The 24,097-nt window shown below is 38.7% G+C and overlaps 2 protein-coding genes across 3 annotated transcripts; one reads left to right on the forward strand and one right to left on the reverse strand.

The window, feature by feature from the left end:
- The first annotated feature begins 449 nt into the window (after positions 1–449).
- LOC107582597 (protein FAM222B-like) lies at positions 450–7,680 on the forward strand. 2 transcript variants are annotated; one of them, XR_001608965.1, is made up of 4 exons: positions 450–641; positions 2,697–2,821; positions 3,014–6,793; positions 7,099–7,680. XR_001608965.1 is itself a non-coding variant. In XM_016268500.1 (3 exons), the coding sequence occupies exons 2-3, from the start codon at positions 2,743–2,745 to the stop codon at positions 4,729–4,731; spliced, it is 1,797 nt and encodes a 598-aa protein (XP_016123986.1). In that variant the 5' UTR covers positions 450–641; positions 2,697–2,742; the 3' UTR covers positions 4,732–7,680. The 2 variants fall into 2 exon arrangements, 1 of the variants encoding a protein (XP_016123986.1); XM_016268500.1 differs by having other exon boundaries at positions 3,014–7,680.
- Positions 7,681–12,364: 4,684 nt separating this feature from the next.
- p2rx8 (purinergic receptor P2X, ligand-gated ion channel, 8) lies at positions 12,365–23,210 on the reverse strand. The gene is made up of 14 exons (XM_016268553.1): positions 23,074–23,210; positions 22,769–22,913; positions 22,564–22,635; positions 17,828–17,903; positions 17,574–17,661; positions 17,355–17,438; positions 17,066–17,207; positions 16,846–16,967; positions 15,926–15,939; positions 15,659–15,829; positions 15,473–15,476; positions 12,748–12,838; positions 12,598–12,663; positions 12,365–12,519 (listed from the first exon to the last, which is right to left on the reverse strand). The coding sequence occupies exons 1-14, from the start codon at positions 23,208–23,210 to the stop codon at positions 12,382–12,384; spliced, it is 1,350 nt and encodes a 449-aa protein (XP_016124039.1). The 3' UTR covers positions 12,365–12,381.
- Positions 23,211–24,097: the final 887 nt, after the last annotated feature.

Consider the following 24,097-nt stretch of genomic DNA (forward strand, 5'->3'; position numbering starts at 1 on the left):
ACTCAGTCTACAGTATTTTAGCACATATTTGCACATTTTATACATAATATATGTATAATATATATATATATATATATATATATATATTATTTGCGCATAATATACCTGTACATACAACTGTCTATTGTTATATACCTGTACATACAATTGTCGATTTGTATATTTTTATTCCTTATTTACTCATTCTATTTTTTTTATTTTAATTTTTTATTATCTGTGTGTTTTTTGTTCTGTCACTGTCATTCTGTTACACTGTGGAAGCTTCTGTCACGAAATCAATTTCCTCGTATGTGTAAACATACCTGGCAATAAAGCTCATTCTGATTCTGATTCTGGACTCATTACAAAAATGCAAAAAAAAAAACTTAAGGGTTTTAAAATTAGTCGTTGTTTAACCAGTGTAATTCCCATTCAGTAGGTGGCGCGTTGAACCTAAGTTACCTTCGCATTTCCTCGACCTCAGCGAGGAACACACGTGGGAAAAGCTTACTGCGCATGCGCGGATATGGGCTGCAGCACTGGGCACTGGGCAGCAGCAGTGACTAGACAAGCGCTTTATCGACACAAGCTGAGTACAGGTGCCGAATAACCCAGCAAAATGCTCTTTTAAACAATCACGCGTCTCATCCCGAAGCCAGAGAGTAAGTTTCGCTTTCGACACCTCCCATCCGGTCATTTTAATGCGGTTTTAAAAAGCTGTGAGATGAAAGCCGGGCAGTGGCTCGCACAAAGAAGAAGACACAGGCTATATGCTAGTAGTTGTAGCAAGTGTAGAGACAGAGGCACCAAGACAGGCTGAGATCTCACTCTGATCACCTTTTAGATTGGTTGGTAGTTAGCTGGGCGTTAAATGAGCACGACAAACCTTCAGCCAACCGGATACATCTTATCTACAGGGCAGATGTGTGCTACAGTGACCCTAAATTGTGTAAGTGTGTCTGTGCTGATCTGAGATAAATGTAATGCATGTAGCTTGTGGCTAAGCAAACTTTGGTGGCTAGCAGATTTATTATAGGGTGGATGAAATGGCAACCACAAATTGTACTTTCAACTCAAAGTGCTTTGGTTTTATGATTGGCTAATTGTGTTTGAGATTTCACAACGTAGCTCAGCTCTTCCAAAGCTCCTGTTGTTTTTAATTAAGATCATAAATGTGTGTCAGCTTAAATGTATTTAATGCGGTTTTAAAAAGCTGTGAGATGAAAGCCGGGCAGTGGCTCGCACAAAGAAGAAGACACAGGCTATATGCTAGTAGTTGTAGCAAGTGTAGAGACAGAGGCACCAAGACAGGCTGAGATCTCACTCTGATCACCTTTTAGATTGGTTGGTAGTTAGCTGGGCGTTAAATGAGCACGACAAACCTTCAGCCAACCGGATACATCTTATCTACAGGGCAGATGTGTGCTACAGTGACCCTAAATTGTGTAAGTGTGTCTGTGCTGATCTGAGATAAATGTAATGCATGTAGCTTGTGGCTAAGCAAACTTTGGTGGCTAGCAGATTTATTATAGGGTGGATGAAATGGCAACCACAAATTGTACTTTCAACTCAAAGTGCTTTGGTTTTATGATTGGCTAATTGTGTTTGAGATTTCACAATGTAGCTCAGCTCTTCCAAAGCTCCTGTTGTTTTTAATTAAGATCATAAATGTGTGTCAGCTTAAATGTGAGTATTTGCTTGTAAGAGCTGTGAACCGTGAGTTCGTTTAGATATTGAACCCAGTTCAAGGTTTTTTTTTTGTAGAGCACCACCTAAATAAACAACTCCCCCATCCATTGGTCCATTTTGGGGATGATATAACAGGACGTGCTTGGGTCATCTTTGATTCTAAACAAATCCAGGATGTTTAAGGCAGTGTGAATCTAAGCTCCGGCTGATAACACCTCCTTCAGTGTCAAATTAAAAGCGGCTCCCTGATGAAAATAGCTGGGGGTTGGGTGCGCAGAACATGTCAGGCTCTGTCTCCACTGCACTTTTTGACACCTGCACATCTCAGATTGGAGGAGTCAGCTGGGAGCATGTGGCCTGTGGTTGTGTTGCCGCATCCCCTGCCGTGCCCCTGGGCACCTGCCAGGCAGATGGGAGAATGCGTTTGCATCGCACTCCTGACACTCAAACTACAGGGTGTGCACCGTGGGCCTTGACACCAGCTGTTTCAGAGAGCTTTTTAAAAAGGTCATGCTTGAATGCATGATATTTAAATAAATGGCTACAATGAGGCAATTACAGAGATCTATAGCTACAGCGTTTGATGGATGTTCAGGTGAATTAGCAAGGGTAGGGTCTTTGTACACTTCTGCGATTGTCGTTTTCTTGCGGCTGGCTGTAAATCATGTCATTTGTTGACTAGCACGCTCTACTCAATATTACTTACTTAGCTTGTTGGGATATTCACTGTGTGCTGGTTTTCAATCTGCAAGTCTTTTAATCTAAGGCGTTCTGATTATTGCTTCTGCTGCTGTGTTGCAGCAAACCGCCACTAATTAAACTAGAAATTTCCTCCTAATAATTTATTACTCTCATTAATTCCCATTGCAGTGTGTTCCATTAAACCTACATCTACACGTAAAATTGGATCTCTTTAATGACACCCTCGGAGGAGAAAATAGCCAATGTTTCTTTTTTTACACCATGTATTTTAAGAGACGAATTATGTGAATCCGTTTTTGTTCCTGACGTGACTGTTTCCTTTGCAGTGTGATGAGGAGTGAGAGTCCAATGTTGCATTAGTCTCATTGTGATATGCTGGCCTGTCTGCCGGTATCAAACCCCTCCCTCCAGCTTCTCTCGCACACGCAGATGAACACTGGACTTCAGAAATGTAAGAAATGGCCTTTAACCGAAATGAACTTTGTTCTGATTAGACTGCATGTACGTTTGACCTAGTTTGTCCCTTTGTTAGCTCTGCCTCTTGACCCTGCTCCATCAGAGCCCTGATAAGCAGTTTTATATTATCACATCTGCGCCACATTTCTTGCAGTACCCTTCATATTTGGCCTTCTTTTGCTCACAGGGGACAATACACAGAGGATGAGATCAGCACACTATCCTACCCCAGCGGATTTGGATGCCTATGCTAAGAAAGTTGCCAATAACCCACTGACTATAAAAATCTTCCCCAATAGTGTCAAAGTACCTCAGAGGAAGCATATTCGCCGCACCGTCAACGGTCTCGACACCTCCAGCCAGCGCTACAGCCCCTACCCACCTCAGGTCAACACCCGGACGGGCCTCTTGGCCATCGTCAAAGTCCCCGTCAAAGGGATCCTCAAGGACATCGAAGGCGGCCGAGCCCGTTTTCTCCCTAAGCTCATCATGAACCCGCACAGTGGGCTTTACGCCAATCCCAGCACTTTAAATGTTCCTCACACTGTTCCACACCTTCAGACTCCTTTAGGCCAGAAGAGTCTCGCTCACTCTCAGGCCTTGCAGGCCCATCCGCAGTCCCTGCAGCAGAAGAGCAGTTTACAACCACAGCAGAGCCTGGCCCACCAGGAGGCTTTACATCAGAGCCAGGCTCACCAACCGCCAGTACCGCACCACACCCTAAACCGCCAACAGACTATCATGCAGCAGCAGCCACAATTGCCTGGTCCGCAAGGACTCCGGCATCTGCCAGATATGGCGCAGTCGGTGCACCTGCAGCACTCCCAGGGCTTCTCTCAATCCCAGCCCATGCCACAGGCCTCTTGTGCCGGCCCTCTGGCCCCCGGGGTCTTACAGCCCACCCTGGCAGGCTTGCAGATGCCACGCAAGCTGCCCGACGCCGATGCCCCTCCCAATGTGACTGTGTCTACCTCAACCATCCCGCTTTCCATGGCTGCCAGCCTGCACCAGAACCGGCCCAGTGACCTGAGCAGCATCGTCAATCAGATCAACCAGTTCTGCCAGGCTCGAGCCGGCATGGGCTCTACCTCCATGTGTGAAGGACAGATCGCCAACCCCAGTCCCATCAGCCGCAACCAGCTCATCAATGCGAGCTCTCGGGTGTGCACCCATCCCGGTGTGGGTCCTCCACCTTCTTGCATCCTTGGTAATGCTGATAAAGTCGGTCCAGCTCCCGCTCTGCCACTGCCTGACATCGCTGCCATGAACAGGATGCCTCTTTACCACAATGACATGAAGCAGCATCAATCCCAGCCACAGTTACCCCACCAACAATGTCAGCAGGGACCTTGGGGGCAACACCAGTTGGCGCACCTTCAGCACCTTCCGGAGGGAGCGGCTCACCAGGGCAAGAATCTCCCTAGAGAGGCCCTAGTTGGACCGGGGTTCCTCACCAAGAACATGGGCTACCCGCAGGAGGTGTGCATGGCACAGCCCTTCAACTTGAAGCCCTCAACTGATAAACCAACACCATCTCCTCCGGTCAACGGGATGCACATGAGTTACAGTAACGGCCACTACATGCAGCCTCCCTGGAACAACATCCTACCCACGCCAAACAGTGACAGCCCAGGGTCTCAAGACATGGTGGGGCCGTTCCACGGGGGCCTCTCAGGGGCCTCCATAGACTGCACCCCCAGAGCACAGTACAGGACCGGGGCAGCCATTTCCAGTCAGACGAACCTGATGCAGACCATGGAGTACATGGGTGGTGACTTCCAGGCACCCTGCTTCCGAGCGCAGAATCCTGGCACAATGGCAAAGATGCGTAGAGCATCAGTCAGCAGGGCCACAGATTCAGGTGATAATAGAAATGTGCACATCCACCATCCAGGGTACAGATGAGCTACGGCCAGTTGACACTAGTCATTGTTATTCTGAGTGCAAGGGAAAAAAATTCCCCTCTTCCCGTTTCGTTCTCAGTCTTGCAAGTGATCTACTGAATGTTTCCAGTACAATGATTTATGTGGCTACCACAAAGCTGAACCCCCATGTGCCACTTTTTTCTTTTAATTTTAGTAGTTTAGATTGCTTAAATAAGTAGCTTTTGGAAAAGCTGTACGCATTTATTTATTTTAGTTTGTTTATTTGAATATTTTTTTCTTTCCAGAAAACAGTCATAACAGCTTCAGTTTATGATATCAGCACTGTTTTTTTCAGCATTCCTATCTGGTCTGTGTTATACAAATGAAAAATGTACCACACAACACGCATATATTTACTTTCTCTTTTTGGTTAGCAAATGTCCATTATTTAAAAAGCTGAGAAGAAATTCCCAGCAAATGCCATTTGTATGTAGTTGAGGCCTACTTGAGATTTGAAGTACTAACTCAATGAAGACATTTAAGGGGTGCCATGATACTGAAATATTTGGCTGTTCCATCTAAGCTAACAGCTTGGACAATGTATAGAGGTTGATTTTATTTTTGTTCCTCAATGTTTACATATTGTGCTTTTTGTAACTAATTCTGAATCGATATGAAAGTGCAAACTGATACTGGGATATGCACATATGACAAGACTGTTTCTTTTTCAGACTGTTGAACATGAATCAGGTTAAAGTCTTAGATGGAAATGTTACACTAGGGCTGAGTCAAGCCACATTGTCTACAATGTTAATCCTTCCCTTGAAGTGTCAGCTAATGCACTATCCTTTTTATTCCCTCTTTTTTTCTCGAGTATCCTATTAGATTTCAGTTTAAATGGAGACTGCTGTAAACTGAAATTGCTTCGGGACTTGTGCTGTGCCCTAATTGCATAGAGTAGGGTTTTATTTTGTCTCTCAATTTAATTGTTACTACTTGAATTTCATTGGAAAGAGGTAGTGACGGCAGGCTTCGACTCACTACAGGACTTAAGTTTAGCAGCCGACCCAAAGCTACCTTTGGGAAGAGTGTCATCATCTGCTCGTGCGTTAGTCCGTCGTTGAAGGAAAGACGTCCTTGACCGTAATTGGATGACGGAAGTGTGTTGATGTAAGCGCAATATAAATGAGCACCACGGGCTAGCCTGTGGCTTTACTGCTGTGCTACTGTAACTTAGAGGTGTGATTAGCCGGTGTGAATGCTGTGTGTCAAGGCAGATTGGCTCACTGCTTTTGCTCCATCATTAACACCATACCGCTCTTCCCTGGCGGGATCACTTCCATCTCCGTCACACGCTGTTGTGTCTGCGGAAGCCTGCCACTGCATTTTCCTCCCACTTTAGGCACTTGATGTGTCATGTCGGTCTTATCTAAAATAGCTGAAATGCACCGCCGGTGACAGTCTAGGTCTGTTCGACGGGAAATAACCAAAACAAAAGACGCATTTTAAGTTGAGTTGTTCTGTGAATTCGATAATTGATCCATCCCATGCTCCACGGTTTAAATCCCATGGAGAGTTTCTCTCTTTCTCAGGTCTACCTGTGCCTCTTCTCACGTTCTCCCTTGACTTTTACATCGACTGAGTCTCTCCACCTTTGTCAGGGCAGGCCATCTGGCAGTGGAGCATGGGTATTGTCAGACTTTGGTGGAGCAACTGCAGATGAGCGAGTGGGTGGAGCCGTGACTCCCAGTATCATAACCTCCCCGTTTGCCCCTCAGAAGCCTTAAATATTTGATCCTTGAACTGTCCTTGACAATAGGCATGGTGTAGAATATAAATTAATGATATTTAGCTACATTTGTTTAGTTTTTTGTGAAACCGTAAATCGGGGGAGCAAACTCCCGAAAGGAAGAGGTTTCTTTTGTATTTAGCAATGTATGTGTAGTACTGGGCTGTAACAGTTTTGCATTCACACCACATCATGTTATGTTTCCCCACACTAGCATCTTTATTTGCTCCGTTTACCATTGCAGCAAAACATGTTCCAGTCCTTTCCCGTAATGGGCGAACGCATTCGTCAGAAACGCAAGCTCGACTAAAAGGTTTGCGTAGAGGCTGATGTTTTTCAATAACACCAGGCCTAGTTTAAGTTTTCACGTCAGGATACGTTGCCCATGAAGCTGCTATTTTATTCCGACTACAAAAAGTTATTTCTTATAAATGTTGTGAGGATAGAGTTAAGATCTAATTTATATTATGCCTTTTTTTGCAATGCAATATTGTTAATAGGTTGAGCGTCGGTAGGCATAATAAGTTATTCCATTTGCCTGTCGACCATGTCGTTGTAAAGCTTGAACGTTTAGACTTCCTGTATTACTTTTGATCCTCTTTTCATGCCTTCTTACAGCTCAAGAGTACAAAGTCAGGTTACTCTTTTAATAGTTAATATCTCTATGTGAAGTGCCTCCTCTGGGCTGATGTGGACCGTGTGTATGTGACCGTAGGGATGGAAAATGGACCGGCGCTAGTGCACATTCCGTAGACGTAGTGCACTGCTCACGAACGGGGGACCGAGCTACTTTAAAAACTACTGATATCGTTCAGAAAAAAAAATGAACACCGTGTGCTGCTGCAGGTGCAAGATCTGTTCGGATGTGAATAGTTGCTGCTGAATCACTAGTTTAGGTGGCGAGAGCTACGCTGCTGAACTCCCTAGTGTCCTTGAAACATTCGAAGGAATGCTCTGGACAGTTCTTTGTCTTTTGGAGCACATGCACTCCTGCCCCCATCGCCCCCCTTCCCAAAACAACACAATGGCAGTTTTGGACTACAGGAGTGTGTGTTAGGAGTTGAGTGTGTCTCATCTTGTTCCACCAAAGAACAAAATGTTACTTGAATGGTAGCAGTGCGCACCTGTTTTGTGTAACCGAAAACTGTCATTCCAGATACACATTTTTTCAGGAACGTGTTGCACAAACATTCCCCTCTAACCAAAATAAAGTTTGACTTGCATTTGCAAAGTGTGTCTTGTCTGTTTTTCTTTTCTTGTGTAGTTGAATATTTCACTGATTATTGAATAAAATGGGTTACAAAAGTAATTATTTTGGATTAGTAAGACATTATGTTCAGACATATTCACCTATATTTGAGTGCACTCACCTCCTTTCATTTTTGCATTAAAATGTGTTTTCCGCAGCTTTTAATCAGTAATAATATAAATTATAATAGAATCAAATATTCTCTCTACTCAAGACAGGACTTAAGACTGATTTTTCAAGTCAGTCTATTGAATTTTCGGTATGTTGTGTTGGAAAGTCTAAAAACAAAATAATCTGATGAAATAAAATATCGTTTGTCACATGTATTTAAAGTAGTAGCCATTTTGTTTGCTGGTGTTGTTGGCTACCAACTTAAAATGAAGGAAATTACCTTTTTAAAAGCCTATTCAAGCAGTTTCTTAAAATTAGGCTATTCTGTCCTATACTTACCAGAGCCTGTGTATTAGTAACCACTAGCTTGGAAAGAAGCGCTTGAGAATGGACAGTAATTTTCTAAATGTTTTTATGCTTGCCAAGGATTACAGTAAATTCCGGTCCTCGGATTCGATTGGCTGAGCGGTGTTAGTTGATCTGTCAGCGCTAGGACGTTTCACTATTTGTATCACTGCGCAATCTGAGTTTGCGTCAATCGGTGATTTAGTATTTTCACTTAAGTGACTCTTTATGCAGTTAACATCATCGACATGCTAAGAAAGTGGAAACAAGTGACAGTGTTTCTGAATAAATCAACAAATAATTTAGTTCTGCTATCTACATTGAATAATTTAGTATTCAACGAATAGGCTATTTCACTCACGACTGATCAAAATAACTGTTGCTCAAAGATGCGCGACGTTAAATCGTATCTCTGTCAATATTTGTTCTGACATAAAAGTTATTCAGTAAAGCAATATCACGTGCAGCTGTGCTTTTGGTCTGAATGACAACAGGGCTGTGATTACAGCAACGCGATACATAAAAGATAGGCTATGGAGTATTGAGGAATAGACTGAGTACAGGTGGTTTTAGGGTTGGTGAGGGATAATGTCCCCTGAAACCAACGCAGAATTTGTAATGGTTTTCCTCGTTATAATGGGAATTGTAGCCAGTGTTGTGCAAGTTACTTCCAAACTGTAATACATTATAGATTACTTGTTACTGTTATTTAAAAGTAATTCCTTACCTTACAATATTACTGTCTCAGAATTGTAATGCGTTACATGACTCCTGTATTACTTTTGAGTTACTTTCACCAAAATACAAACTACCAAAATAACTACAGAAGTAGAACTTAAGGTAACACTTTATTTTAGGGTCTCTTAACTAGTTGCTTATTAGCATGCATATTACTAGAATATTAGCCATTTATTAGCAGTAATTAAGCACATATTAATGCTTTATTCTACATGACCTAATTCTATATCCCTAATCCTACCCAATACCTAAACTTAACAACTACCTTACTAGTGTTGTAACGCATGCATTACTGAACATGTACCGAGTAAAATATTACTGAAAATTGATTAGTAATGCCTTACACTACTGCGTTACAGCAAAAAGTAATCCGTTACTGTAATGCATTACTTTTGTAACGCGTTACTCCCAACACTGATTGTAGCCTACTGGTTTTATTGGAAACTGTAATAGCCTAGTGCCTGTTGGTCTCTTGGTAATTGGTCGCATTCTATTGGTGGCTCGTTAAAACAACTAAATCCCAATTAAATATGTCCCAAAACACATTACAAACCATTTCTAATGGGTTTAATGGTTAAAATTTAATGGTTTGTAATGTATGGAAACCATTAGAATTTCTGTGATGATTTCTATTGTTTTTTTTTCAGCATGCCATAGCCTAATTTTGACAGAATAATGAGTACATTTTATAAAATGATGTATCTGAGTTAAGAATATTCTAGAGACCCTCTCTGTTTCACTTCAAATAGAAACAATGAATGCTTTTAAACACTAATGGAAGATAAAATGTTTATCCCATATCTCGAATCAGTGGTTTCACTTTTCCTCAACTGTAAAATGAAGATTACACATCTAAACACGGTCTCAATCTGACATTAATTTCCAGAGTTGTTAGACCTGCAAGTGCAACTAGCCTACATCCGTGTGTTTTTTTTTGTGTTCTTATGGGGGCTCAATAATAATCTTGTCAAAGGGGTTTTAAAAAAACACACTTTATTTTTACATGGATTACCACCCACAGGATCTTGACAGATTTGGCACTTGCATCGGAGCTCAGTTAACCTCAGGGCATTTATGTGACACAGCTCTAATTGGTTTTGTACAAAACTGTGCCATGATGCCATCTTCAAAGAATACAGCAGTTAACTGAGGATACTCAAAATCTTTTGCCAAACTCTACAGAATCTAGGGCCACTAAGGCTTTCAGTCCTGATAGGTTCTGATGATGAAATACAATAAAATATACACCAAATTTGATAGAGAATAGGAATGAAATACGGCAAATTGAGAGTGAATGGATGGATTGGGGATGGGTGGCACAAATGCTTCATGTTTTATCAGGTTCACAAATTTTGTCTCTTTGTAAATGTATTCTGTTACTGTACTGCAGAATATTCGTTTAAAATATCGAAAATATTTTAAAAGAATAATATTAAGCTAATTGTAATCACACGAGCTAAGCTGTTTTGAGTTTTGTGTGTTACTATGACCTCTTCTGGTCATTTTATGTCGCTACAACTAACTCATACTTTCAATGTTCGCATGCAGGACATTTTAGCAGGAATTTAATTAAATCTGGGGTAGTGGTTTGGGATATGGAGGATGAAACCTATGGAGGACGAAACCTGCAAAAACAATAAATAAATAAATAAATGCACAAGTAAATAGATAAATGTGTGCATAAATACACGTATTCTTGTTTAAATACATAAATAAATAATTAAACGTGATGAAAGTAGGCAAATAAATAAAATAAATTGGTGGGCAAATGGAAAATGTTTAAGGAAATGCTAAACTCATCCTATTTATTTTCCTTTGATCACTCATTTATTTCTGAATGTAGTTCCGCATTTTTTCCCCCCTCTGCGCAACATGCTAATGAGAGGGTGTCAATTATGCAAGAGTAGGCGGATCGTGTGTGACCCGCTGGAGCGTTTGCCTGCGCATGCGTATTAACTTCATCAGTCAAGGGGACTGATTATTATCTTACACTTTTTCATAGGGCTTAGTTTTGTAGTTATAATCATGAGAGAGCTAAATCATCAAATATTTTAAGTGGCCAATGTAGAATATTAATGCTTACATAGCTCTTAATTGCAATACTGAACCGTTATTTGCTTAATAAACATACTTTTGTCACCTGTATTTTCTGTTCTGATAACTAATGGGAAAAAACGGTCTGTTCCTCGATTAAACCACTTCATACCAGTCATCTCACAATGACCATGGGATACTGATATTACAGTTGTCTCTAGCTGGAGACTCAATCGGGTTACAAAAAATGACGTCAGGAAACGACACTGGCCATCTCTTTGGGTCGTTTGTAAAGTCACAGATACTGTACGGACAATACAGCTCAGTTTTTTATGTATCTTGCTCTGTTAAACGGAAAAAAGTGACTTTATGTAGGCCATACTGGATTTACACCATGCATCTCCTGTCAGCGGGAAAGCCGCGCCCCCAGCTATCACATGACCCCGACCAAGTCCATAATTAACACCCTCTCATTAGCATGTTGATCACAGAGGAAAAATAAATGTGGAACTACATTCAGAAATAAATGAGTGATCAAAGGAAAATAAATAGGATGAGTTTAGCATTTCCTTAAACATTTTCCATTTGCCCACCAATTTATTTGCCTACTTTAATCACGTTTAATTATGTATTTATGTATTTAAACAAGAATTTGTGTATTTATACAGACATTTATTTATTTATTTGCATATTTATTTATTTGTGTATTTATTTATTTATTTATTGTTTTTGCAGGTTTCGTCCTCCATACTATTCATCATACAGCAACAAAATCATTGTAGTATAGGAAATTATTTTAGTTAAAAAAGGAGAGAAATAAGAGGAGAGAAATAAAAAAATGAGTCAAACATGATAAATCCATTGAATCAGTTTAATGTCTTACATCACATATTACCTAATATAATTGACTATGAAGTTAATGCTATACATGTATTGAGTCATTTCCATCTTATATGATTTCTATCTGAAGTCTAAACTACGCATTACTCTAAAATAAGTGGTTGATGATTCATAAATATGCTTTACATTTCCACAGGTCCTTTAGACACAACATCAGGAAGTCCAACACAAACATACATCTGAATATGAGATTGTATTTATATAGGATATATTATGCAAATAACATTTACTAAACTTCAGCTTATAATGCTTCAGAGTGAATAAGAAGTACAGTGAGATTTTATTCAACATTTTTTTTTTTTTACGTGCAAGCCACTTTCCTCATTACTATTATTGTAATTTTCATAAACTGAATTTTCTCTTCAGACTCTCTGGCATTATTTGTAATGGAATTTCTTTGTCATTCCTAAAGGAGATATAAAATAAATGTCTTTAATACTTGCAGTTTCATTTTTTAATATGTAATGACATGTGACATATGAAAGCATAGATAATGCATTGCCTGAATTATATTTGTTCTTAAATCAAAGTACACAGCACAGTAGCATTTCTAGCAAACATGCTTCTGTTACATACGTTGTCATTCTCTCAAGCTTTGACTCTGTGTTAACACTCCTCTTCTTCATCACGTACAGTAGCATAACGTCACAGATGTAAGAACCCTTGGGGATAAACAAACTTGGTATATAGATTGAAATAGATGATGTATGATGTATGTATCTGAATATTTACATACTTACAGCACCCATTAAAGTCAGAGCAGAGGCTATGTTGACAATCGTAGGAATAATACAAAATTTTCTTGCCTGGAAAAGACTCATATATACATGTATTAAAAGCATGCATTATATCACTTGTGCATTCATGTCTTTAGCATTTGAGTCACATACCATTCCAAACACCATGATTTCCAAATGAATTCCAAAAACTCTGTAAAATGTTCTTTGCTTCTGTCCTGCAGTAGTGAAATAGCGAGCAAATCTGAGAAGACAATTAATAGCAATACTGAGCATAACAACATTCTGTCACAATATGCTGGAGCACAGGAACGAGGAAACGAGGAGACATGGAGATTTCACAAAACGAGAGTCTTTAATGATCCAATAGGGAGACACAGAGCACAAGGATGACATTTACAACGCGTAGACCCAACAGAGGAGAAATGCACAGACAAGAACTTATAAACACAGGACAATTACCAAACACAGGTGCACAGAATGACTAATTAACTAAATGAGGACAGGAACATGACCAAATAAGGCAGTGGTTCCCAAACTTTTTCAGCCGACCCCCTTTTGTAGATAAAAATATTTTCAGGACCCCCCTCCTCCTCCCCCCCCCTTTTTTATTTTTTAAAGAAAGTCTCTTATGCTCACCAAGGCTGCATTTATTTATTAAAAATACAGTAAACACTGTAATATTGTGAAATGTGTCAATTTAAAATATCTATGAATGTTTGAACATATACTGTACTCCTGTGATCAAAGCTGAATTTTCAGCATCATTACTCCAGTCTTCAGTGTCACATGATCCTTCAGAAATGATTAAAATATGCTAATTTGCTGCTCAGTAACATTTCCGATTATTTTAATGCTCAAAACAGTTGCTGCTTCATATTTTTGAGGAAACAATTTTTTCATGATTCTCTTATGAATATACATGCACCTTCTCAGACATGACCTTGATTGCAAAATTATATATATGATTTGAAATATTGTGATTAAAGTACTGCTTAACTAGCCTGCTTGCCGTCTTAACTTGTTCGGCTTCAAATACCCACCTTTGAACTGGTGAATCTAAGGACGAGATATGCCTAGTCATATTTTCTTGTCTTTTCACCACACTGGACGCACAAAGTGAACATTACAAATCCAATGGTCCTTTATGTAAGAGCGCTGGAGATCGTCAGAAATAGAACGGGGCATCAGTTTACTGTCATGAATTTGTTGCGTCGCGCCGCATCCACTGATAGAACATCACTGGGTTCTATTTTGCTTTTGTCACGTTGTTTGGGTATTTGTGAATATTAAGTATATTCATAATCTGCTTTATATTTACCTGGCACTGTCAGTATTTTCACAAATTTGTAACTTACATGCTTAGAGCAGAACCATGCATCGTTCATTTATATTTCTACATGGCTCTCTGCAATACAACTCTGATTCTTCAATCGCACCATCTAGTGGTCTGTTATTGATACAACCACAACTGCTACAACTGATAACGGAACGCTCAAGCGGGTACTGCAAGTCATGATGAGGTAATTAAAATAAGTCAAATTAATATTTTGCGTTCAATTATTTACTTATCAGGCAATGATAAGCGGGAAAATTACGCAGTGTAGTCTTTATCACACTGCGGAGGTTTCTTTTGCAAAATAATCTGCTGAATGTACATTATCCCTCGGCCTTGCCGCGCCCCCTTGTCATAGCTTCGCGCCCCCCAGTTTGGGAACCACTGAAATGAGGGAACACAGGAACAGAAACAGGGGCAAAACATAACAAAACAGGTCCATGATCCTGACACATTCCATGTCAAATGAAACAAATTTTGGAAACTTCCCTTGCTCAAATTTGTAATTTTGTTAATATTTTTTTCTGAAGAAAGACAAACATAAATTGAGATGAAATCCTAACTATTCAAAGCCATTCATGAATATTAGAGTAATCCACAATTTTGTAAAGGGGGTCAAAATGACTATTTTCACCAGAGATTTGGTGCCAAATTACAGGGAGAAAAAGATTATTTTGGCATGCACATAGGTACATTCTATGCAGGCTGTGAATCTTTGGGTAGACAGCGAATCGATTTGATTCATTTTTTTCCCTAATGGCAATTTTATGATTGTTTTATATACTACAAACAATTATTTCAACTTTATGCACAGAATTAGGTAGAAAATATACTTTATAGTTTCTGTACTGTAATAAATAATATGTCAATTAGCACTGCATCATTCATAAATTATATTTATTTATTGTGTTTATCGTCTTAACGTTTCATCAGTTCATTCTGCTTTTTATTCAGCTTAGCTGCAGCGATAGATACCTTTGTCCATATTAGGCATTTCCTAGCACGTCTTAAGTTTGTTGAGCGCGAGATCAGTGTGAAAACTTCTTTATCTCATTTTCATAAAATAAAATGCTATAGTATGTAACTTTTCCTCTCCATCGGCGAATGATGATCCTGAAAGAAAACGCGTCCGATGTCTCTTTGCTATAGCAACAAACGCTACTCTCATGCATCTGATTATCAGACAAACCTCGCGCTCTTATTTCAAGGTTGTTGTTAATTGATTAGATTCTTAGCATTTTATATCGATTACTGTCCGAAATCGGCGATTCACGATTCAAAAATCATGTTTCAAGATCGATGCATATGCATCATCAGGGTTTGTAATCGATGCATTGATAAAACGGGTGAATCGTTACACCCCTATATGCAACTGTTTTGATAGCGGGAAACAAGATACATTTCTAGTTTAAACGCAATGCAGAATGGCCCACATGTATTTTTTGATCACTGAAAACGTACAATTTAACAATTTACTCATGGAGCCACATTGCGATCCCCATATCACGATGCAATTTCCTCCACCCTCCACCTGGCTCTTACCCACCTAGAAAATAAAGACTCCTATGTTAGAATTCTGTTCATCGACTTCAGCTCAGCATTCAACACAATAATCCCACAACAATTCATCAACAAACTAAACCTTCTGGGCCTAAACACCTTCCTCTGTAATTGGATCCTGGACTTTCTAACTGGAAGACCTCAGTCAGTCCATGTTGGCCGCAATACCTCCAGCACTACCACACCGAGCACAGGTGCTCCACAGGGCTGTGTGCTCAGCCCGCTGCTCTTCACACTGCTGACCCACGACTGCACTGCCAAGTTCAGCTCCAACCACATCATCAAGTTTGCTGATGACACAACTGTGGTAGGTGTCATCAGCAACAATGATGAAATACCCTACAGAGAGGAAGTGGCCCTGTCCCTCTATGTGAGTAAGACAAAGGAGGTTGTGATGGACTTCAGGAGGAACTCTTTTGACCACCCCCCACTGACCATCGACAGCTCGACTGTGGAGAGAGTCAGCAGCACAAAATTCCTTGGAGTGGACATAACAGAAGACCTCACCTGGACCACCAACAATATATCACTCTCCAAGAAGGCGCAACAGCGGCTCCACTTCCTGCGCCGACTGAAAAGAGCAAGTCTCCCTCCACCCATCCTCACTACATTCTATAGGGGCACCATTGAGAGTGTGCTGACCAGCTGCATCACTGTCTGGTACGGGAACTGCAGTGCTGCTGACAGCAAGATCCTACAGCGGACAGTGAACACAGCTGCAAATATCATCGGTGCCCCTCTGAATCAGAACCCGCTCTGCAAGACTGCTCAAAAGCTTTTTACCCCAGGCTGTGAGAGCCCTCAATTCCAATCACCTCACCCCCCTCTGAAACCCCATCCACAACCCTACCTCCTAAAACCAAGATCCTCTTGACTTGATTTGACTTAAAAAAGATTACATGAGAAACAAAATCTAAAAGGACATCATGATATCTTTAATACTTTTTGAGAAATGTGCCCCCCCACAAACATTTTTTAACTATCACCATTGGCATACAATGCAACACGGATTGAAGTCAACAAATTTTACTTATTGACCTACCAATAAATAAATAAAAACACCGTAACCTCCCCACTATAACTTGGCTCAGAATCTCAGGTGAAAATCATCACTTTGACCCCCTTCTATAAAACAGTGGATTACGCAATCAATATTCATTCATGGCATTTCGTATTTTGGCTTTCTTCTTCATTTATGTATTTTTTTCACCAGAAAAAAAGACCAAAATCAAATGGGACCTCAACTGTGACCTCAGAAAATGACACAAAATGACTCAACTTAAAAAAAGAAAAAAGAAAATAAAAAAAGTGGACCCGGATTGATTTTGACTAGTAAAAGAGCAGTGTGAATGTACCTGAAGTCAAATCCGATTTTTTCTGACAATTTGCCCAGACGTACAAAGCTGTAGTGAGGACGACATTCTGAGTCTACATCAAGGTCACAGAGCCACTCAATCAGAACCCCAATTGAACCACCCTGGCATTATAATATCAAAATAATAGATTCAGTGTAATAAGCAAATGTCTATTAAATTAAATGTAGCCTCACATTAAAACTACATTCACTATTCTCACCTTTAGAGCCATTTCTTCAAACTTATTTCCAGTTTTGTTCACAATATCTCCCAGGCGAAATATAGGGCAGTACGGGAAAACAGTTTCATCATACAAGCAGTTTTTTAAATACAATGATCTGTTTTCCTTCGGAACATTTGATCTGAGAAGGAAAACAGCATTTGAGATAATTGAGTGGTAATACAGTAAATAGTTTTATATAGTAAAGTTTTGTGTGCTTTTTAATAAACATAAAAGCAGACAGGGTTTACACTCATTACCAATGGATGCATCAGAGTGAGTTTCTTACGTTGAGAAGTTGAACTGGGAAAATCTGATGAAGTTTCTTATGTACAAAGTGAAGTTTTCAGCTTCTCTCACAATGGTGGCTGGGCTAAAAAAAATATGTCTCATGGTGACCTTACTTTTTATTTTAAACTTGATATTGACAATGACTTTATTAATTGCATACACTGTCTGGGATGAACATTGTAACTGTACTTTAAAGAGTGAGAGAAAATATTCTTACTGTGGATCCCTGTGTATTTCAGTGGGACACCAGCCATATATTTCACAAGTGCCATTGTGTGTTTCCAAACAAATGCCAGTTTTAATTCCTAAAGAGAATGAAACCATTTAGTAGGCTTTTGCATATTTGTAAACAGCAAAATTGCGGATGGAAAATATTTATTATGCAGCATGGCTTATTATGCTAGCATTTTACATTAACTGATTATCAGCTTACTTTGCGGGAAAAAAAAATTAAGCCGTTTTAAATCATACCGTTTCCAGCCCTAACAGCCTCTCCCACTGTGCAATCTTCATCCTTAGAGCATGTGTTATTCGGTACTTTTGGGTTCTAAAAAAAAAAAAAAAAAGATGCCATTGGATAAGAATTTAAAAAGGTAATTCTGAGGTAAAAATGGTAATTGTGAGATATAAACAAAGCTGTGTACCTACAAAATTGTAGTCTATTACTGATTACAGACTACATTATGAAAATTGTAGTTAGTAACATAATCTAGGTTACTCGTTTTAGGTAATGTATACTTTTTAGATTACTTTTTTTTTTTTTTATCTAACTTGTTTTAAAATTACAATTAAACATACCATACTGATATACAAAAGCAAAGAGAAAGAAAATATATTAAATTTTTTGATGTCAACATAATTCAATTTTATGAAACCAGGATTTCCCAAACTGGGCTTAATTCAAGGACTGCAGTGGGCTTGTGAGTTGTTAAAAAGCTAATTTATTAAATAATGAAAATGTAAAATAAATTATTTAAAGATTTGAACTCTAAAAATATAAATATTTAATTTGTTTACTTGCATTCAATGCAACCATTTAGCGACACTGAACTGTAAACATGCAAATGTTTTGTTAAATTATTGAAATATTACAATAAAAATACAATAAACAGCTGGTAGGGACTACAACGAGCTACTTCCTGGGTTAGTGACATCACAAACCCTGAAATTTATATAAACCCTGCCCCCAGAAACACTCAGTAGGGGTCATGCTGGGCTGCTATAGAGAAGAGGAAGAGTTGTTGTATTTTTTTATTTGTATTTTTTTTAATTTAAGCCCTTATTTTGGAAGACTTGTTGTAGTAGAGTGTTGTTAGCTCCGCTAGCCATTTAGCAAAATGCAAATTCATCCGTCAAATGCCTACAAACACATATATAAGTTATTTTTCATCCCACCAGCAAACTCCAAATGTTGGTGTTTATATGATCAGTGTAAACTATTCCTGGATTATAGCATTTATGCTCGTTTAGCTACATGCACGCTAAATATGGTTCTGCGTTTAATTTGGCCACTGTAGTAAAGCCATGGTTAGTCTTTGTAATGGGCTCGTAGTTCTGAAGACAGATATTTGGCTACACTTGTTCTAACGTACAAAACTAACGGTGCACTAGCAATCACTATAGATCCACAGTCTGTAATCAAATAATCCCTTCGAGGAAAGTAGTAAACTTTAGAACCAAAGCTTTAGTAAGGATAAAACCGTATATCAAAGATAACAAACAGCAGTAGCATTTACAAATAACAGCGTATCTAAAAAATATGAGACAACTACAAAAAACATACTATTCTGAAACATCTTATAAGAGTCGTGCTTGCATATTTTCTGCTTGATCCTCTTCAATAATATCTATCTCTGAGTCTGACTCGGGCTCAAATTGATAAGGCAATATTGAAGCCATTGTTTATAATACACTGGCAGTGCATTCCAAACGGGATATATCGCCCTCCGAAGGGCACTTCGGAGCAAAAACAAACATGGCCGCCATATTGAAGGGTCATTCCAAACCAAAGTGCTCATAACTGGCCACTTCAAAGGGCCCTTTGAAATTAAGGATTTCGAAGGGTACAACTGATGGACACTTCGATCCCCCATGATCCTTTGCACTGATTTTTTCCATGATGACGGCGCCTCTATATGGGCATGGGATGATAATGCAGAAGGGCACTTCAAGGAACAGTTGTTTGGTCCCCTACACCCTGCAACCCTTCAAAGCTTTCACTCCGGAGGGTAAACCCTTTGAAGGAAATAGGGCATAGGGATGAGCCTTTCCAAATGGAACGCAGGGCGGGAGCACATGCAACTACCCGTTATGGTAAGAGGCGTGACGTCTCCAAACAAGGAGCACTATAGCTGGTTAGCGAATTACAATACACTTAGCCAGCTAACCAATCTGAGCATTCACGGTATTAGATCCAAAGGGTGCTTCTACTAAATACTGAGCAAAGGGTCTGAATACTTAGGACCATGTGATATTTCAGTTTTTCTTTTTTAATAAATCTGCAAAAATGTCAACAATTCTGTGTTTTTCTGTCAATATAGGGTGCTGTGTGTACATTAATGAGGAAAAAAAATTAACTTAAATGATTTTAGCAAGTGGCTGCAATATAACAAAGAGTGAAAAATGTAAGGGGGTCTGAATACTTTCCGTACCCACTGTACATAGATTCCTCATTAGCGACTGTTTCTATGGGCCGCTATATGTAAACCGTCCGCCAAATTTAGCGGTCAACTTGACGTCATTCACCATAGTACCGTTCCAAGATGGTGGCCGCATCTACGTGCCTGGAGCATCTATACATATCTATGGTTCACGCCATGTTGTAATTACCGTAATTCCGAGATGAAAACAGGTGACATTCTACTCGGAGCTGAATTATGTGTTTCTATGGCAACACCATCAATGCCAAAGCCCTCACATGCTCCAAAACTTGTAATTACAACTTGTAAACTCTTAATGTTCTGAGAGTTACGACTTGGACCAGTGACAGCTGTACCACCTGACCGCCGCCAGATTCATTTAGGCACTACTAATGCCGAGTTCACACTGCACGATTTTCAAAGTAGTCGGATCACCATTGTTTTCACACTGCACGACTATCTGGGGTAGCATTCAGTTGCTGTTGTGTTCACATTGCACGATGGATCGGCGACAGGAGGTTACACACGGCATGACTTTACCATTGGAAGAATCGCCGACTACTCTGTCTGGTCCGCAAACTACTTTTCATATAACTCCTCCCCGAACTTCCCGCTGCCCTGTATCTTGCTCTCTCATTGGCTGTAGACCATTGCTGACGTATTTTTCAGTCAGAACTCATTTCACACAGCAGTATTTTGAATGGTAGACAGGTCCAGATATTTAGCATGCCAAATATTTCACGGCCGTTGACGATTCCCTCAGATCGTGTCTTTGATAATTCACATTGCGTGATTTTTACTTACATGAACGAGCACCGATTTGCCTCAGATTTTGGGCATTTGTCTGTGATTTCGCAAAACCTGTCAGCGAGTGAAAATCAGGGGTTAAGAACATGGAAAGCTATGAGTAAAATGTCACGTGTTGTCATCTCAGAATTACGGTAATTACAACATGGCGTGAATGCAGCATCATGAGCCCATTGCGAATTTCTGAGGGAGGATCCAGGAAGTCAACAAACCATTTTTACGAGAATGGAAAACGGTGTAGAATAAAGGTAAAATGTGTAAAAAATAATGCAATTTTTTTTTAACAAAGCATGAACACAATACAGTGCACCCCATTAAACACAGTCAAGCCTTCGAAAAAGCCAGTAGACCACCCCTTTAAAGGGTTAGTTCACCCAAAAATAAAAACATTTGCCCATGCTTTACACTCTTAAAAATAAAGGTACTTCACAATGCCATAGAAGAACCTTTTTGTCTAAATGGTTCCATAAAGAACCTTTAACATCTGAAGAACCTTTCTGTTTCACAAAAGGTTCTTTGTGGTGAAAGAAGGTTCTTCAGATTATAAAAAGGTAAGAAAGAGATGGTTCTTTAAAGAACCTTTGACTGAATGCTTCTTTGTGGAACCAAAAATGGTTCTTCTATGGCATCGCTTGAAGAATCTTTTGAAGCACCTTTATTTTTAAGAGTGTACTTACCCTCAAGACATGACTTTCTTCTTTTAGACGAATCAGATGTTTTAAATATGGATATTTTTCTTACAAAAACACATCACAACACAGTTTCGCTACAGAAGGTCTTTATTCACCCCCGGAGCCATGTGGAGCACTTTTTTATTATGGATGGATGTGCTTTATATGACTTCTTTTGGGCTGTTGAAAAAAACACCCGCCAATTGCCATTATAAAGCTTGGAAGACCAAGGACAATTTTAAAATTTAACTGGATTGGATTCATCCAAAAGAAGAAAGTCATATACACTTAGGATGCCTTGAGGGTGAGTAGATGCTCATTTTCATTTTTGGGTGAACTAACCCTTTAAGCAGCAGCAATATAAGACATTTTCATATGAGATTAAACTACATATCATTGTAAAAACTGCTATATAGCCTATGACAAAATAATTTAAATGTAATTGTTTTGGCCAAGTTGTGCAGCCCTATATATAAATAATTTTAAAATAGCAAACGTTTATAAAATTATATATAATTAAATTTTTTTTAAAATTTAATTAAAATTGTGTGTGTGTGTGTGTATGTATTGTTAGCTCCAAGCGCCTGTTCAATCAACACCCAGTTAGTTCTGTAGTTCTGTCTCTAAATGCCCTGCGTCTTGTGTTTTTAAACACAAAAACAATTTCTATATGAATGGCCCCTGAGACTCACAACACATAAGAGATGGTGGTATGGAAATCGACTCATAAACCAGCAAGCCTATAAAAACTATTAAATCTACCTGATAATGTGGAAGTGAAAGCACTGTAGTGTTTCACTATCAGTACATACGAATAACCACAGTGCTCTCACACGCTCTTACACTAATGGCCTGAATGGAACATGACAGATACCAAGCTGATTGTAATCAGCAACTAATGCAACAATATCAAACAGTTATATGACTTTTCTTAAAGAATATGTCACTGAATAAAAAACAAATATGTTTTATTTTGTATATAAATGTTTTTAGAGAACAGCAGATAAGTTAAATGTTATTGAAAGTGCAGATGTGAGATGTTGATTGTCAAAGTTTTAATAAATGGTAAAGAGAAAATTTATTTTCTTACCTCTGAACAGTTGCCTAATTTTTGGTTTGGTGTCTCGATGAAATTGGTTGCTATAGAAAGAAAAGTCTCACCCTGGAAAAAAATTTTACCAAAAGACTTATTATTGAAGCAAATTAATGATAAAGCAAATCATTATGAATATGATTGACCAGAAACTAATCAGAACTAACTCAAACTTTTTTGACTACGGTTTGGTTCGACTCACCTGGTTGGGGAAAACATAGTCCTCTGGTCCCCACAAATTTGAATCTGTTGTGTTGACACGTGCAATTCCTTTAACTTTAGTTACCACAGAACTCTCGAGAGTATCATCTTTTACCTGGTATCCTTTGTTTTTCAAAAATACCCATCTGTTGAGGTAAAATATGTTTAAATATTTGCCATCAAACCAGTAGAAGCTAATTTTTTTTTACCTGTTTCACAGCTGGAATCTTCACATAAGATGATTTTACCTGAAGCTCAAGCTAAACTTTTGATTGTGGTTAGACTAAAATTAATTATAGCTCTTACCCAATGAGATATCCCACGATAGTGAGTTGAAATATTCTGTACAGAAGTCCGATTTTCTTATTTTGCGTGCCCACATATCTGACTGTTGTATATTCAAAGAGATGCAGTAATCGATTTTGTTTGTTCTGCCAAGCCATTCCTGCTCCTGCTGCTGGAGACGTGCTCAGGATGTGCTCCTATATGTGATATGGGATGTGCCCTGCATGCCTAAGAGACACACTGTCATGTGCATCACGTCATCTTGCAATTTACATGCCCTCCATACGCTTATGCATTGACTTTCTTGTTTAGAATGTAAATTCATTAACCCATGTCCATTAGAGCTATTAAACTTGGCTTGAACAATTGCTCAGTTTTAGCAGATTTAACTAAATCGTTGTTTACATATTGTAGATGTCATATTTTTAATACATATTTGGTTTAGTAAAACTAGTTTTAAAAATACTATAACTGTATATATATATATATATATATATATATATATATCAGTGCTGTCAAATTATTAATCATGATTAATCGCATCCAAAAGAAGTTTTTGTTTTCATAATATATGTTTGTGTACTGTGTATATTTATTATGTATATGTAAAGACACACATACAGCATATGTTTTTAAAACATTTACATGTATATATTTATATTCATATAATTTATATTAAATATAAATATATTTAATATATAAACATAACATATTTTTCTTAAATATATACATGCATGTGTGTGCATTTATATATACATAATAAATATACACAGTACACAAACATATATTATGAAAACAAAAACTTCTTTTGGATGCGATTAATCATGATTAATAATTTGACAGCACTGATATATATATATATATCAGTGCTGTCAAATTATTAATCATGATTAATAATTTGACAGCACTGATATATATATATATATCAGTGCTGTCAAATTATTAATCATGATTAATAATTTGACAGCACTGATATATATATATATATCAGTGCTGTCAAATTATTAATCATGATTAATAATTTGACAGCACTGATATATATATA

The sequence above is a fragment of the Sinocyclocheilus grahami genome, unplaced genomic scaffold (genome assembly GCF_001515645.1).
Source record: "Sinocyclocheilus grahami isolate Dianchi unplaced genomic scaffold, SAMN03320097.WGS_v1.1 scaffold46.1, whole genome shotgun sequence".
Lineage (NCBI taxonomy): Eukaryota > Metazoa > Chordata > Actinopteri > Cypriniformes > Cyprinidae > Sinocyclocheilus > Sinocyclocheilus grahami.